Source organism: Microplitis demolitor, chromosome 8 (genome assembly GCF_026212275.2).
Source record: "Microplitis demolitor isolate Queensland-Clemson2020A chromosome 8, iyMicDemo2.1a, whole genome shotgun sequence".
In the NCBI taxonomy this organism is placed as follows: domain Eukaryota; kingdom Metazoa; phylum Arthropoda; class Insecta; order Hymenoptera; family Braconidae; genus Microplitis; species Microplitis demolitor.
This window is the reverse complement of record NC_068552.1, coordinates 1,273,143-1,288,583: the sequence shown is the minus strand read 5'-3', so window position 1 is coordinate 1,288,583 and position 15,441 is coordinate 1,273,143. Positions and strand designations below refer to the sequence as shown.

The following is a 15,441-nucleotide window of genomic DNA, read 5'->3' as shown; positions in this document are numbered from 1 at the left end:
ACATAGCTGGAGTTGTATTACGAAAATCTGATTTTGTCATATTAATGTTCGAGTAATATTTTTATTTGTTGTCGAAATAAACTCAAATTATCAAGCTTAATACGATAAAAAATTACGAAGGATGCGAAACTCTACCAATCCTAGAGTGTATAAATTTTATTATGATTTTAGAGTTATAGTGGCTTCATTTTCTTAATGTATATCGGGGAGGGGGTGAAGTGGGGCACCCCCAAAATTTCAAAAAACAATTTGTCTTTTAGAAAATCAATTTTTTTTTATTTAATTGAGCATTATTTTGAATTTTTTTTATTGTTTTTGGAAAGCACCCCATTTTGCCCCCCAACCGCTTATATATATATATATATATATATATATATATATATATACATATATATATATGAAGAAAGACAGAACACTATTTGCTTTTTAACAAACACTGGAAAAAATAATCAGTAGCAGCTACCGAAAAATAATTGGTAGTAGCTACTGATCGCCAATCGGTAGCGGCTACTGAGAACTAATCGGTAGCGGCTATCGAGAAATAATTGGTAATAGCTACTGACAATCAATTGGTAGCAGCTACTGAAAAATAATTAGTAGTAGTTACTGATAGCCAATTAATAGCAGCTACTGATTGCCAATCGGAAGTGGCTACTGATTGCCAATCGGTAGTGGCTACTGATTGCCAATCGGTAGCGGCTACTGAGAACTAATCGGTAGCGGCCACCAAGAAATAATTGGTAAACGATCGGTAAACGGCCATTTAGGGTTTGATTTGCAGATATTATAAAGCGTGATAATCAGATGGATATATTATATTTGTATATTTTGTTATTTTAATTTTCGGAACAACTTTTCGTAAAATTAATTATTGTACCCTGAGGTAAATAGTGATATCAATAAACTTGTAAACATAAATAGAGTATCCATGTTTTCTGTTTAATTTATTAACTCGAGTTCTAAATACAAATTTAGTCTACAAACTACATCTGATAGAATCAGCCGGTCCAGCTAATTGAATATTTGTAGACAACCAGCAGAGTCATTAACTCGAATTGATTATTTAGTCAGCTGCGATTACCAGCTAAATCAGTAGCTGTTCGCCGAGTTTTCGAGCTTAAATATCTTTACTAATTTCACGTTACAAAATTATTTAGTAAGTATTGATAACAATTCAACATCGAATGTACTAATTTCACTAGAGTATGAATGCGCAACAATACTAGACTATTAGTTTTTCATTTTTGTTTTCCAATAGTGTTTGTTAGTATTTTTTTTCTAAAGGTCATTTGGCTCGAATTGGTCTTTCGACATGCGGAACTGGGATTTCTATTCAGCATACAGTTTTTTTCAATATCGAATTACCTCTACTCAATTTTCGGCATGTGAAAATATTTGTTTACAATTAAAAAAAAAAAATCCTTTCGTCAGAAAAACAAACAAATTGAAACTACAGCAGAGTTTTAATTTTAAGTTAACCTAAAAAAAGTGAGTATTTAAAAACTTACTCATTTTCCCGCCATAAAATGAACAGTTTACTAAAAAGTGAAAAAATTTTTGGTTTCTGATAAATAAGTCAATGCAAATGGAATACTCTAATATGATAAACAGACGTAATTATTATAATTATCTATTTCGCACCATTTGGCGGGGGTCACGATGATCAGGGCAGTCACGTCAGCGCCCTGGAACCAGATAGTGATGACATCCCTTTGCCGAGAACAGTCAACGACTTCAATCTCTCCAACAGCTTTTGGTTTACAGTTGGCTCTCTAATGCAACAAGGAAGTGATCTCAATCCCAAGGTAATCATATCACAGAGCCGATGATAAATTTTTTTTTTTCAATGTTAAAAAAAAATAGACGTAATTCAAAAAAAATTATCAACTTAGTAACTAAATAAATATCCAGCACCATATGAGTACAGAATTAATGACATTTGAATTTGTTTTTATAAACTTTATTTTACCCGCGTTCTACAATCGAGTATTGATTAAAAATATATACTAAATATATGAACATAAGCCATGTTAACAGATGCATGTCATCCCTGCATGAACAGCCAAGCACCTTATGTTTTTTTTTGTTCTCATTTTCATAAAAAGCTGATATTATTTTTTAATTTAATGAATTAAAAATTCATATACATTTTTTAAGATTTAATTTAATTTATGAGACATTAATTTTGATTGATGAAAAAAGCAATATTGATCAACAGCAATTAAATTTCTGTGATAAAGCAAAAAATATATCGCTGAAAAAAATATATGTATATATGAACATAAAGCGTACGTGATATGTTTGAAAACAGTGAATTAATTTACCTCTGCGGAGTAGATAAAACACAGAAGTGCACTTTAAAATTAGAATTGATAGGAACAGCAAGTATTTTTTTCAATGCGCGGAGAAAAAATTACTTTTAGAAATATTGTATTTTGTTTTTACTAGAAATTATGCGATGGAAAAAAAAAATCGCGAGCAGCTACCAGTCGGCAATCGGTAGATACTACTGATTATTTTTTGTAGCTGCTACTGATTATTTTGGTACCAGTTACCCAAATAATCGGTAGCTGCTACCGAAAAATAATCAGTGGTGGCTACCGAAAAATAAAGGATAGTAGTTACCAAAAAATAATTGGTAGTAGCTACTGAAGAATAATTAGTAGCAGCTACCGAAAAATAATCAGTGGTGGCTACCAAAAAATAAAGGGTAGTAGCTACCAAACAATGATCAGTAGCGGCTACTGAAAAATAATCAGTAGTGGCTACCGAAAAATAAAGGATAGTAGTTACCAAAAAATAATCGGTAGTAGCTACCAAAAAATAATCAGTAGCGGCTACCGAAAAATAAAGAGTAGTGGCTACCGAAAAATAAAGGGTGGTAGCTACCGATTGCCAGCAGGTTTTTAGGATGCTATTAGAAATTTCAAAGTTGATATACTTTTAGTGCAAAAATTTCAATACTTTATTTAGAATTACTCTCTCAATCACTGATCTTTTTCTTTGGATGATTTTTATTAATATTTTTATTAAAATTAAAAAAAAAATTATATTTCCTTAAAAGAATATTACTAGACATGTCTATTTTTTATCTAATGTTCAGATTAGTTTTGTTCCTTAAAAAACATTTTTTTCGTAAATAAATCGTTTTACCCAACCCGAGATTCGAACCCAGACCGACCGCGCAAGACTTATGGCCTACGCGCGCTTAGCCACGGTGGCTTATTAAACATCATACTCCTAATAAACTCTTGTTATTCATCGATATTTGTCATCTTAAATACTACTTTACACAACTAAATAATAAAATTTCAATATTTAATAGTTTATAGAAGTAGTTTTCGAAAAAATTAATATATTTTATACTCTTATCAATGCTAATAAGAAATTTCTAACAAGAAATATTTGCTTGCCTCAAGTGATGCTTCTACAAATTTATTACTAGTGTCGAAATAGTTTTCTTAAAATACCTTCATTTTAATTTAAAAAAAAAAATAACTTATTTTGAGTATTTATAGTAACAAAAAAAAATAATTACTTAAATTTAATTTTTTTTTTCATTCATTAAAAAGTTTTGTGACTCGAATACTCGTAATCGTAGTTAAAGTTACGCAAAAAAAAATCATATATTATATCGAAATTTTTTCGTATTATATTTTATGTAAATTCTTGTGTCCTATATTTTAAAAGGCAAGTTTTTTAGTTTTATGTGACATGAAAATAACCGTACAATTTTTTAGATTTTTTTTAGTGAATATAGAAAGGCTAGCGGATAAATGAGGATACATACTTTTGAAAAGAATGTTTTATTTAAATTTTTATTATTTGTCTTTGCTCTTACGTATTTATATAAATTCCCTCGATATTTAAAAAAAAAAAAAAAAAAAAAAAAAAAAAAAAAAAATTATCATACTCTAAAATTAAAAGTTGAAATGACACGTTCATTATCATACATTACTTTTTGTATATGCATTCGAAGCATCTCGGGATATATTTTTTTACCCTATTAGTAAGATATTTATTCCCTAATGAATGAAAAAAACCGGGCAAAAAATAATGTGCACCCAAAAGAGAATAGCTGAGTAAGATAAAAGAAAAAAGTTTTAAAGTATAACAAATGGAAAGCAATCAAGAGGCAGAATAAATGAGGTCTAAAATGAATCGCAAGCGCGAGTGAATTCAAATAATTTCATTAGCTTCGGCTACTGTACCATGAAATTGTACCTTTAAGTCACTTATAATATTGGAAATTTACTTTTTTTGGTTTTTCTTATATATATATATATGTATATATATATATATATATATATATATATATATATATATATATATATATATATATATATATATATATATAAAACCAAAAAAAAAATATATATATATATATATATTTTTTTTTGAAAATCGATTTTTTGTTTTTTTTCATATAATTTTACAATTATCAAATAAAATTACATTGTACAACATATGGTGCTAACCGGCTCTGTGAATATGTGGGGATGTCATCGCTTTTATGATAATACTATATATAAAAAATATTAATTAATATTAATGGTCAGTTTTATGGCATATAAATTATGAATAAATTTGCAACTTTGAATACTCTGAAATTATCTCCGCTCGTGGAAAGTAAACTAATTTGCTTGCAACAAAGAGGAATAGATAGAAAGGTTCACATGAAAATATATATATATATATATATATCAAGTGAACAATAAATAAAAGAGTCAATAGTTTAACTACAAAGCGTCGTTTGCTCCGTCACTTTTCTTTTGATCTTACTCACATGCATCATCGGGAAAATAAAAATGAAAATATAGACTAGTATGCGATGTTCGGTAATTGTGCAATTTGAGTTTATTTTTATTTTTTGATATACTACCTTTGCAAATTGTAGAAATTTATCATAAATATCTTGATTCTGCACTGCGACTCGACCTGAGTCTGACTAATTAGAAATCATCATCCGAGTCGAAAGTAAAACTCCCTAGCTGATCCAAATTACGGTAAATTATCGTAAATAACCGTAAAGTACCGTAAGACTCGGTATTCGGAAGAATTTCCGGAAATTACCGTAAATTGCGGTAATATGCGGATATTTAGGTAAAATTCCGTATTTTATGGCAATTTTACCAGTAAAACTGCAGCGATCCACCTTAAAATTTGCGACAATACTGCGGTATTTTACCGCAAATTTGCCGTAAAATTACATGGGTCTTCACTGCAATTTACGGTATTCTGAAAAACTACAGTAAAATACGACATTTTACCATATTCTACGGTAATATACCAAGAAATGCCATAATTTGCGATAAACTACCGTAAATTGCGATAATTTTCAGATATTTAGGTAAAATTCCGTATTTTATGGTAATTTTACCAGTAAAACTGCAGCGATTCACCTTAAAATTAGCGACAATACCGCGGTATTTTACCGCAAATTTGCCGTAAAATTACGTGGGTCTTCACCGCAATTTACGGTATTCTGAAGAATTACAGTAAAATACGACATTTTACCAAATTCTACAGTAATATACCAAGAATTGCCATAATTTGCGGGAAACTACCACAATTTGCGGCAATTTACGGCAAATTTGCAGTAGACAGCGGTAATTTTCGGTAAAATACAGTAATTTACCGTAATTCAGATCCACTACGCCTCGATTCAGGCTGGCTTTACCTTATTTTCATTTAAGGTTATAGATTTTTCGATATGATCTCGAACTTTTCGTTAAAAATTTAAACTTTTGTCAACTTTTAGAGTTTTTTTCATATTATTTTCACTTCTTTCACATTTTTTGAACTTATTTGCCTTCACTTTGAAAACGATAATCATCCATCTTACTTGTGACTTGCTATCCTAGCAGATCTGAATTACGGCAAATTACCATAATTTCGGTAGTTTCCCGCAATTTACTTATTTAGCAAAATTGCGGTATTTTACCAGAAATACAGTATTTTAGGGTATTGAATACAGTAAATAAAAGTAAAATTGCAGCGAGCCGGTATTTTACCATAAGGTATAACACTAAAAATAAAAAGCAGCAGTATTTGCAGTGTAGAGTGCGTTTTTCGCGTTTCACTTTAGTCTGAACTACTTCGCCTTATAATTATGCCAAATAAGTCTAAAACGTCTATTTTCACTTTTTCGTCTTAAATCGTGACTAAATGAGCCAGTTAAGTCTAAACCGAAAAAAGTAAAGATTGTTTTGTGAGAAACGGCTCGAAAATAGGTAAACCAAGTCTAAATCAAGTTTTATTTTCGTCCCGGGCAGTGTTTAATGAAAAAGTTTGTAAAACCGATTTTCGGCATTTTCCGGTGTTAAATTTCTATACAATGTAATATGTATTCATGAAAATTCGTGTTCTACTTAATGATCATCATTCACCGAATAAAAAAAAAAATTTTTTAGTTTGATTCATTTTCAATTATTTTTTTCATTCATCAAAATCCCATAAGTTAACTACGCAATTAACCCATTTCATAAAAATTTTACGCATTATCTCCATCATCATTATTTTCATTTTTGAATATTGGAAACTGTTAGTCAATAATAATAATGTACTGACCAATAATTGGTATATTGATTCTCATTTAATTCAGCGCATGAATAAACTTTAGCATATTGTCCTTTTTTTCAACATCCGTCAATCAATTCAATATTGCTTTACTAAATTGAATTTGGGTTTATAAATATAAAATATCTGGTATATTTCATTGAATCATTTATTACATGGAATAAATCTAATTTAACAAAACAAAAATTTTAAAAATCAAAAGCATGACTACATAGTAAAACCCTCATATAATAATAAAAATTTAAATTTAAATTTACAAAACAATACGATGCAGATTTTTTAAATTTTCAAGCTGATTTAACCACACTTCAAACATTTTAGTCGATAAATTCAAATAAAAGAAAAAATGTTTTGTTTCGCCAACCACATTTACGCAGTACTACAAAAACTTTTAATTCCTTTCGCTAATGCAAATGTGTGGCTTGTTTGTATTTGGCATGGAAGGTAAAAAAAAAAGAAGAAAAAAAGTAAATCAGCTAGCTTAATTAAACTATCTGTCTCAAATTATTTATTATAATTGAATGAGAAAGCCCGGGTCCAAAAATAACGATTTTGGTGCAATTTTTAAAAAGCAACTCAAGTTTTTTTTTTTAATAAATGGAAACATATTGTAAGATATGCTTCTGACTGAGTTGATACACTGATAGAAATTTTATATTGACTCAAGAAATATTTTCTTGAGCCAAGAATTTATTTCTGAAGAAAAGCAATCGTCTTGCTTCAAGAAATTCTTGTCTTGATTTAGATTTTCTTGGCTCGAAAGATTTTGTATCTTTGATGGATAACTCTCGTGTCTTGACCCGAAACTATATTATCTTCAATCGATACTATCGAATTCTTCAAGCAAGACCACTTGTCTTCAACTAAAAATGTCGTATTATTATTTTAAGAACTTTTAATTTTTGGTTCAAGTAATAATTCCTTGATGGAAGATGTTTTTAAAGTAATGAAAAAAAAAATTTTTTTTAAAATAAATTTCTACTTTAACATATCTGAAGTAAATGAATGATGTCCTAAAAAATCACTTTAAAATTTTTTATTTTTAAAATAAAAAAAAAGTTTTTTTTCAAGCTGAGTAAATTGATATCTTGATTTAAAAATCGCGCCATTTTCGAAACAAGTCGGTAATGTCTTAAACCTACATTTTGCATATCTTAATCCAAGAGCAAGAAATTCTTAAGCGAAATATGTCAGAATTTTGTTTCAAAACAAAAAAGTCTTCATCGAAGAATAAAATTCTCAAACGAATAATTTTTTGTTTCAATCCAAGAATTTAAATTTTTTGGTTCAGACTTATTTCTTGAATTGAAACAATTAAAAATTTTGAAACAAGAACCACATTTTGAAGAAAAAATTTTTCTTGAATCAAGATAGTTTTTCTATCAGTAGAATTAAAGTTTACTCGGGTCGAAAAGTTTGATCTATTAAATCAAATGAAAATTTTCACCAGGTGAATAATTTGAATCTTCGGACATTGAAAATTTTATTTTTTCATGCGCTGGGTTATAGTGAATCATTATATTATAAAATATATAAAAAGCAATAAAATTTAAAGCATATATATTTTATAGGCAACTAGTACAAGAATAGTTGGAGGAATCTGGTGGTTTTTCACACTTATTATCATATCTTCATACACGGCAAATCTAGCAGCATTTTTAACCGTCGAGAGGATGATAACTCCTATTGAAAATGCAGCTGACCTAGCTGAACAAACCGAAATATCATATGGAACTCTTGAAGGTGGAAGTACAATGACATTTTTTCGGGTAATAATTAAGTTCATTCATATATTTATCTACTTCATCATATAATTATAAATATAGAGCCTGAATCTTCCCTCATAATACGGTTGTGAATTAGTGATATTTTGTATTCCATGTTTTTTGCAAAATTCATTTCATGGGTTACATTTGAAAATTAGAGCATTGATTGAACTTATGATGATATTAGATGATTTTTTTTCTGTTATATTTAAAGGATTCAAAAATTGGAATCTATCAAAAAATGTGGCGATTTATGGAAGCTAAGAGATCTTCATTATTCGTTTCTTCATATGAAGAAGGAATAAAACGAGTCTTAGAAGGAAACTACGCATTTTTAATGGAATCAACAATGCTCGATTATGCTGTACAACGCGACTGTAACCTTACGCAAATCGGCGGATTATTGGACAGCAAAGGATATGGAATAGCAACTCCAAAAGGTTATACATATATATTTATATATATTACGATCGAGACAGTGTAAGGTCATTTTGTACCCTGAAAACTATCTTTATACATATATATGTCTGAAAACTGCCATTATTGCCCGCATGAAAAATTCTTATATCCTAAAATTATACTGAATAATATCACACATTTTATATTACAATATAATTATTTATATAAGAAGTCATATATATTAAAATAACTATTTTTTCCCGTTTTAATTATATAATTATATATTTTAAAAATATACAAACATGATATTTAATATTATATGTTGGCATATATTCAAGATATATGAACTCCATATATTGAAAATTATATTATAAACACATAAGTCATTTTATAATGTTAATATATAAGCTGATATATATTATCGACTTATAAAATTTAAAGTCTAAAAGGTTTATTCCAAGCCTATATCAAGTTGTAAACCTAAAAAAGCTTAATTCAGTTTTTTTAAGTCAGAGTTGTAAATTGACATCCTCTGATTGAAACGCACACTTGCATGTAAACATATATATGGTCAGATCTACTTAATATGTACTGAGATATCCGTTCTTTCTTTATTAATCTGTACCTTTATTTTCTTTCCTGAGTTAAACTGATAAATTGAATGTTCATTTTCCCGATTAAAAAAATATTTATATTATATATTTTTAAGTATATTATCCAATATATAATGCGATATGTTGGAAAAATATTATGAAAATTATTTTTTTTTATAGCAGTTACTATACTTAAAAATATATGTCTCGATTATATTTAATTATATTGGAATTTATAACCGGGAAATTATATTTTGAAAATATACAATGCTCTATAATAAAATATATATTTTCTTTTATAGTTTATGTTATAATAAAAAATATACTTTCAGGTTATATGAACATTATATTCATACATAAATTTTTGCCATTTTATATAATTATATATTTTCGTATATAAAATAAAAATATACATTTTTTTCATGCGGGTGATACATATATATTATATATGCATATTCATAAAAGTTTGTTTATAAATAAAAAATTTTATCCGTCAATTTAGTATTGCACACCTCGAGCGCGTAACCATCAATGGTGTTTTACTGTCGAAAAGCCGAAATCTGATGCACTCACGTAGAATTGATTCTCTTATCCATTTAGCATAATGAATTTATTAAAGTTGGGCATTTAAAAAAACTAGAAATTCTCGTTTTCTAGTGAATTTGATAAATGTATTTGTAGATTGATTCACTGCACATACACGTAGGAAACTGCGGTTAAAAGTTTGCTCACAGTCCACATGTCGCGCAGTTGTTTGTAGCTACGAGAGAACTTGTGAGACACCTTTATTGAACTAAAACTTTTTTTTATAAATTTCCATCCATTCTTAAGATGATCTCCATGGAAATTCACTTTTGACATCTTTATAATTCAAAAGATATTTGAGCATGTGTTCGAGGTGTGCATATTTGAATTTTCAAACTTTATATTTCGTATTATAATTGCTATAAATTTTTTAAAACAGTAATTCTTTATTGTCAAATATTTTTTATGGGTTTCTAAAGGCTCACCATGGCGGGACAAAATATCTCTTGCAATCCTCGAGCTACAGGAGAAAGGCGTGATACAAATTCTTTACGACAAGTGGTGGAAAAACACAGGAGATGTATGTAACAGGGATGAAAAGAGCAAAGAAAATAAAGCAAATGCACTTGGAGTCGAGAACATTGGTAAGTTTATGTCTAAACCATGTTTTGGCCTCTTTATTTGCTACATTGACTCGGATCTTAAGCCCTTACTTTGATATTTTATTTTCTGGTTGTGCTTTTTTTTGGAGATTATAATGCTAACTTTGTTGAAGAAACATAACCTCTTTGGTTATTTTATTTAGTTATATATATATAAACGAAGTTATATTTAAATAAAAAGCAAAGTGGAATAAAATTTATATATAAAGCCGTCGCTATATAGTTTAAATCCTACGTACAGAAAATTTAACAGGAAGTGCTCAAAACTGTTTAAATACGTAATGACTAAGACAGGTCAGAGATTTCAAAGTATATATTAAAAATGATTATGGATGGAGTTAAGAAAATAAATAAAATAACTTATTAAAAAAAAAAAAAAAAAAAAAAAAAAAAAAAAAAAATTATATTATTATTATTTGAAATTTTTTTTATAATGTGAAATTTGTGTTTTTGACAAGTTTTTGACAGGTATCTATCCGTTCGAATGTGCTCGAAAGTGTTCCGAAAGTAGCCGAAAGTAGCCGAAACTATCCGAAAGCATCCGAAAGTATCCGAAAGCATCCGGAAGCATCCGAAAGCATCCGAAAGCATCCGAAAGCATCCGAAAGTATCCGAAAGCATCCGAAAGTACATTGAAAAGTGTTCTGAAAGATACTTCCCAGACACTTATAGGCGAGATGCCAGAAAACTGACAAATAACCAATTTCAAGTAGCAAAGTTTACAAGCATGAATATCACTGGACTTGTAAACTTTAGGTGAACCTTTAGACCATAATAACTTTTTTACTTGAAATTTTTTTTTTTTTATAAAAGTTATAAAAACACACTAATAATTAAAAGGGAGCGACTACTGGTACTAATCGAATTTTCGGTCTTTTAGCTTAAACGTATAGTAATAAAACTTGGTAATTACTTAAATTATCAAGTAATAATAAAAAAAAGCTTACTAATTTTTAGTTAATAAATAGTTTTTATTAAATATATCATACAACAATAAAAAAAAAAAAATAAAAAGAGAAAAAAAAAAAAAAAAAAAAAAATTTATTATTATTATTAATTATTATTATCATTATTATTATTTTACTAATAATTACAATTTTCTAATGATAAACATAATTTTTTGTATAATAACTATTAAAATTACATTATATCATGAAAGTCCTTTACTCCACCGTCCATCTTACGGTTTTTAATAGCGGTCTGATATTGAAAAGTATATTTTTCATTAGCATTTACCTTCAATAGTTGATTGTATACTGAAATATGCAACCTGACGGACAAAATGGAAGGCAGATTTCTCAAAAGAAGAAAGTAAAATGGTTGTTCTACCATATCCTTTTTTACTTATAATTCTCACCTTTGATTAATTTAATTTTTGTCATTTTTTACGGGATTATCTGCAATAGCAATGTTTAATAACGAATTTTAGGTTAGGGTGGGGTCAATTGAGCCAAGGGGTAATTGAACCAGTAAGCTTAAAAAATCGAAAACAATATGAAAATTAGTCGTCCTTGAAATTAAATTTTAATACACTAAACCTTAGTCTGACCAAAATTTCGAACCAATATGATGATTCAATTTTGAAAAATTCAAGTTTTCGTGTTTATAGGCATCTGAACTTTTTTTTCAGCTCTTGGCAAATTGTTTAATAATTTTTTAATTTTTAAATGTAATCTTAAAATTTTTTTGTAATACCTTCATACATATATTAGTCATAAATTTCTAACTTTACTTCTAGTAAAATAGTTCTTGAATATTTTTTTTTAAACTAATTATTTCAATAAAATCATATGGGGTCAATTGAACCAGTACTCTCGGGGACGGTTGAACCACACGAATCACACTGTGAGCATCAGACATGCGCGCGCATCTTGACAGAATGTGAAAACAAGCTAACCTAACCAAGAAAAAAAATAATTATATTGACAGAAGTTTTAAAAGTGATTGTTATAACATATAATGTTATATAAAATAATAAATATTATTAGAAGTGTTGTAATTTTAGTTTTCAGCTGTAAGGAATAGTAAATTATTCATTAAAGTCATTCGTTTGTGGTTCTAATACTCTTGGTTCAATTGTCCCCGACTAGTGGTTCAATTGCCCCCGCAAGGGAACGATTGGACCTTTTGATGCAGTTGTACACTTTCGTATTTATTAAAAATTTTCATCATTTGTTAAGTTATGTGCTTATGAGAAATGATAGTCTACAATAAATTATAATTCCGTAAAAAAAAGTTATCATTTTGCTTTTCTTCATATAAAAAAAAAATGTTAAAGTATTTTTGGTTCAATTGACCCTACTTTCCCCTACTCAGTGTATCATGTAAACATAAATATACATTAACCTCAACAGAACATAGACTACCCAATTACAATTTTTTAATCATAGATGGCGCACACTCCCTGTGAATGCTTTAATTTCGCTAACTAACGCCTAGTTTAGAACAAGGAGACCCTTCTCTACTTTTTTTAGGGTTACGTTGTTAACATCGTCAATTTTACTGGAGTATTTTTTTTTCCATGTATGCACTATTAAATTCCCAATTTTTTAAAATTAATGATTTCAGCTATCATCCCATTTTTTGTTTTACAACACTAAGCACTGATGTTTCATTTCTCTAAATGAAAAAAAAGAAAGTTATCAAAGCCAATGCTTATTTTTTAAGTCAAAGAAGCCGTTTGATACAGTACTTAAAAGTAAACAACTCACTTTGCTGATGGAAATTGAGGATAGGACGGATAAAAATATTTTAAAAGTAATGACGTGCAAGTAAAACAAAAAATTTTAAACAAGTCAGTGCAATCTTTTGAAGTTCATGCAGTAACGAATCTCTTATTTGCGATGAAACTGAGTTTTTCAAAGTATTTTCCGGATTTCATGAAAGTCACAACAAGTTTTTACTATATCGTCTAAATCTTCGACAGTTTCTTCTCATCTTTTTTCTTTTTTTACACTTTTGCATTTCCACTTTTCTACAACTTAGTTATCATACAACAAGTTCGGTAAGTACTCACTTTACAGCTCTAGTAAATGTGCTCACCAAATCTTCCGCTAAAGAACGTTAAAATTGTCAAAGTTCATCACCTTAATTATGCTTTTTGCTATTTGAGTTCTTTCCGGACTCATTCCGATCATCGTTTTTTTATACATATAGATGGAGGGATGAGGGTTAAAAAGGTTAACTGCCTTAGCATTTCAAAGATGCAATTTTCTCATTTCTTTTTTCTTATTGCTTTTACTGATTAGGTCTTCAATCGATATAACAATGCGAAAAAAACCATCGAGGAACTGATGAAAAATGAGGAAGCTTCTTTTTGTTCCATAATTTTCTTTTTTAGCTTTTGTTAACAAGAAATCGCCTCGAAAATTTTTTCATATACATCGAAGTATGAGGGTGTAGTTATGGCTAAAGGTCTATTAAACAGAAAAAAATTATTTGTGACAAATAATCATCTAGGAGTCACATGTACAATATATGACTTAATGATCTTCATTTAAAAAAGTTAGCATATCTATATCCAACTGCTGAATTTTTAATAATCCGATATTGACGTTTTACCAAATTGCTCAAGTTAGAACCGTTAATCACAGTTAGTGAATACATAAATTGTACGTTCAGGAAAAAAAACATAGAAAACTTTAAAATATGGCTTAAAATTACTCATTTCATATTGTAAACTTAAAACGTTATTGGAATTGTGTAATTTTACTATCTTGAGAATTTAATTTTTATTCATGTTTAGTGATTCTTACAATTCAACTATTCCAATAAATATAAACTGCATTAGTGAAATTTAAGATCTAACATAGTAAATTTTACTATAATATCCCGCATAGAAAAGCTATATATAGCTGATCATATATATATATATATATATATATATATATATATATATATAGCTGATCATATACCGAGAATTATACTTTGCATATATAAAAATAGATAAAATTATATATGGGCAAATATATAAAATTTTGCCGCTTATTAAATATATTAGTCATATATGGATTATTGTATAACATATTATATAATGATACAAGATATTTTTGATATAACATTAAACATGTAACATTTAATATACCAGTAAGATATATATTTTATTATTCGCAGATATATAACTTGTATTATATTCGGAATAGTATATGATTCGATATATAATATATATTATATTTCACAGTATAGGATGAACAGTATATTGAAATCGATTATTGATTTGATTTTAGAATCGGATGAATCCATTAGAAAAATGAATAATATTATCAGATATCACATATATGTAGGATTATACATAGTGATATATAGCAATAATATATTACCATGAATATGCGGTAGTATATATATGGCAAGTTATATTGTGATACTTTATGAGGGTATACATGTAGTAAAATATACATAGTATTATATAGCAATAATATATCTCATCATATACTTTACATCATATACTTTCACATATAAAAATTATTATATTGTTACATTATATTTTGCAACATATATGGAAATATATATGGCAGTAATACATTTGAAGTTATATCGTCACATATATCATAATTGTATTGGGTAAACATATATAATTAGATACATAAAATTTTGCCGCTTATTAAATATATTAGTCATATATGGATTATTGTATAACATATTCTATAATGATGTCATACGTTTTTGATATAACATTAAACATATAACATTTAATATACCAGTAAGATATATATTTTATTTTTCGCAGATATATAACTTGTATTATATTCGGAATAGTATATGATTCGATATATAATATATATTATATTTCACAGTATAGGATGAACAGTATATTGAAATTGATTATTGAATTGATTTTAGAATTGGATGAATCCATTAGAAAAATAAATAATATTATCATATATCACATATATGTAGGATTATACATAGTGATATATA

The 15,441-nt window shown here is 27.8% G+C and overlaps 1 protein-coding gene across 1 annotated transcript in view; it reads left to right on the top strand.

Moving 5' to 3' along the window:
* The window catches only part of LOC103568646 (glutamate receptor ionotropic, kainate 2), a 178,964-nt gene that overhangs the window by 138,148 nt on the left and 25,375 nt on the right, over window positions 1-15,441 (top strand). The window contains exons 13-16 of the mRNA XM_053741606.1: window positions 1,668-1,805; window positions 8,151-8,348; window positions 8,560-8,785; window positions 10,342-10,506. Of these exons, the coding sequence (XP_053597581.1) occupies window positions 1,668-1,805; window positions 8,151-8,348; window positions 8,560-8,785; window positions 10,342-10,506 (727 nt within the window). The remainder of the gene's footprint in view (window positions 1-1,667; window positions 1,806-8,150; window positions 8,349-8,559; window positions 8,786-10,341; window positions 10,507-15,441) is intronic.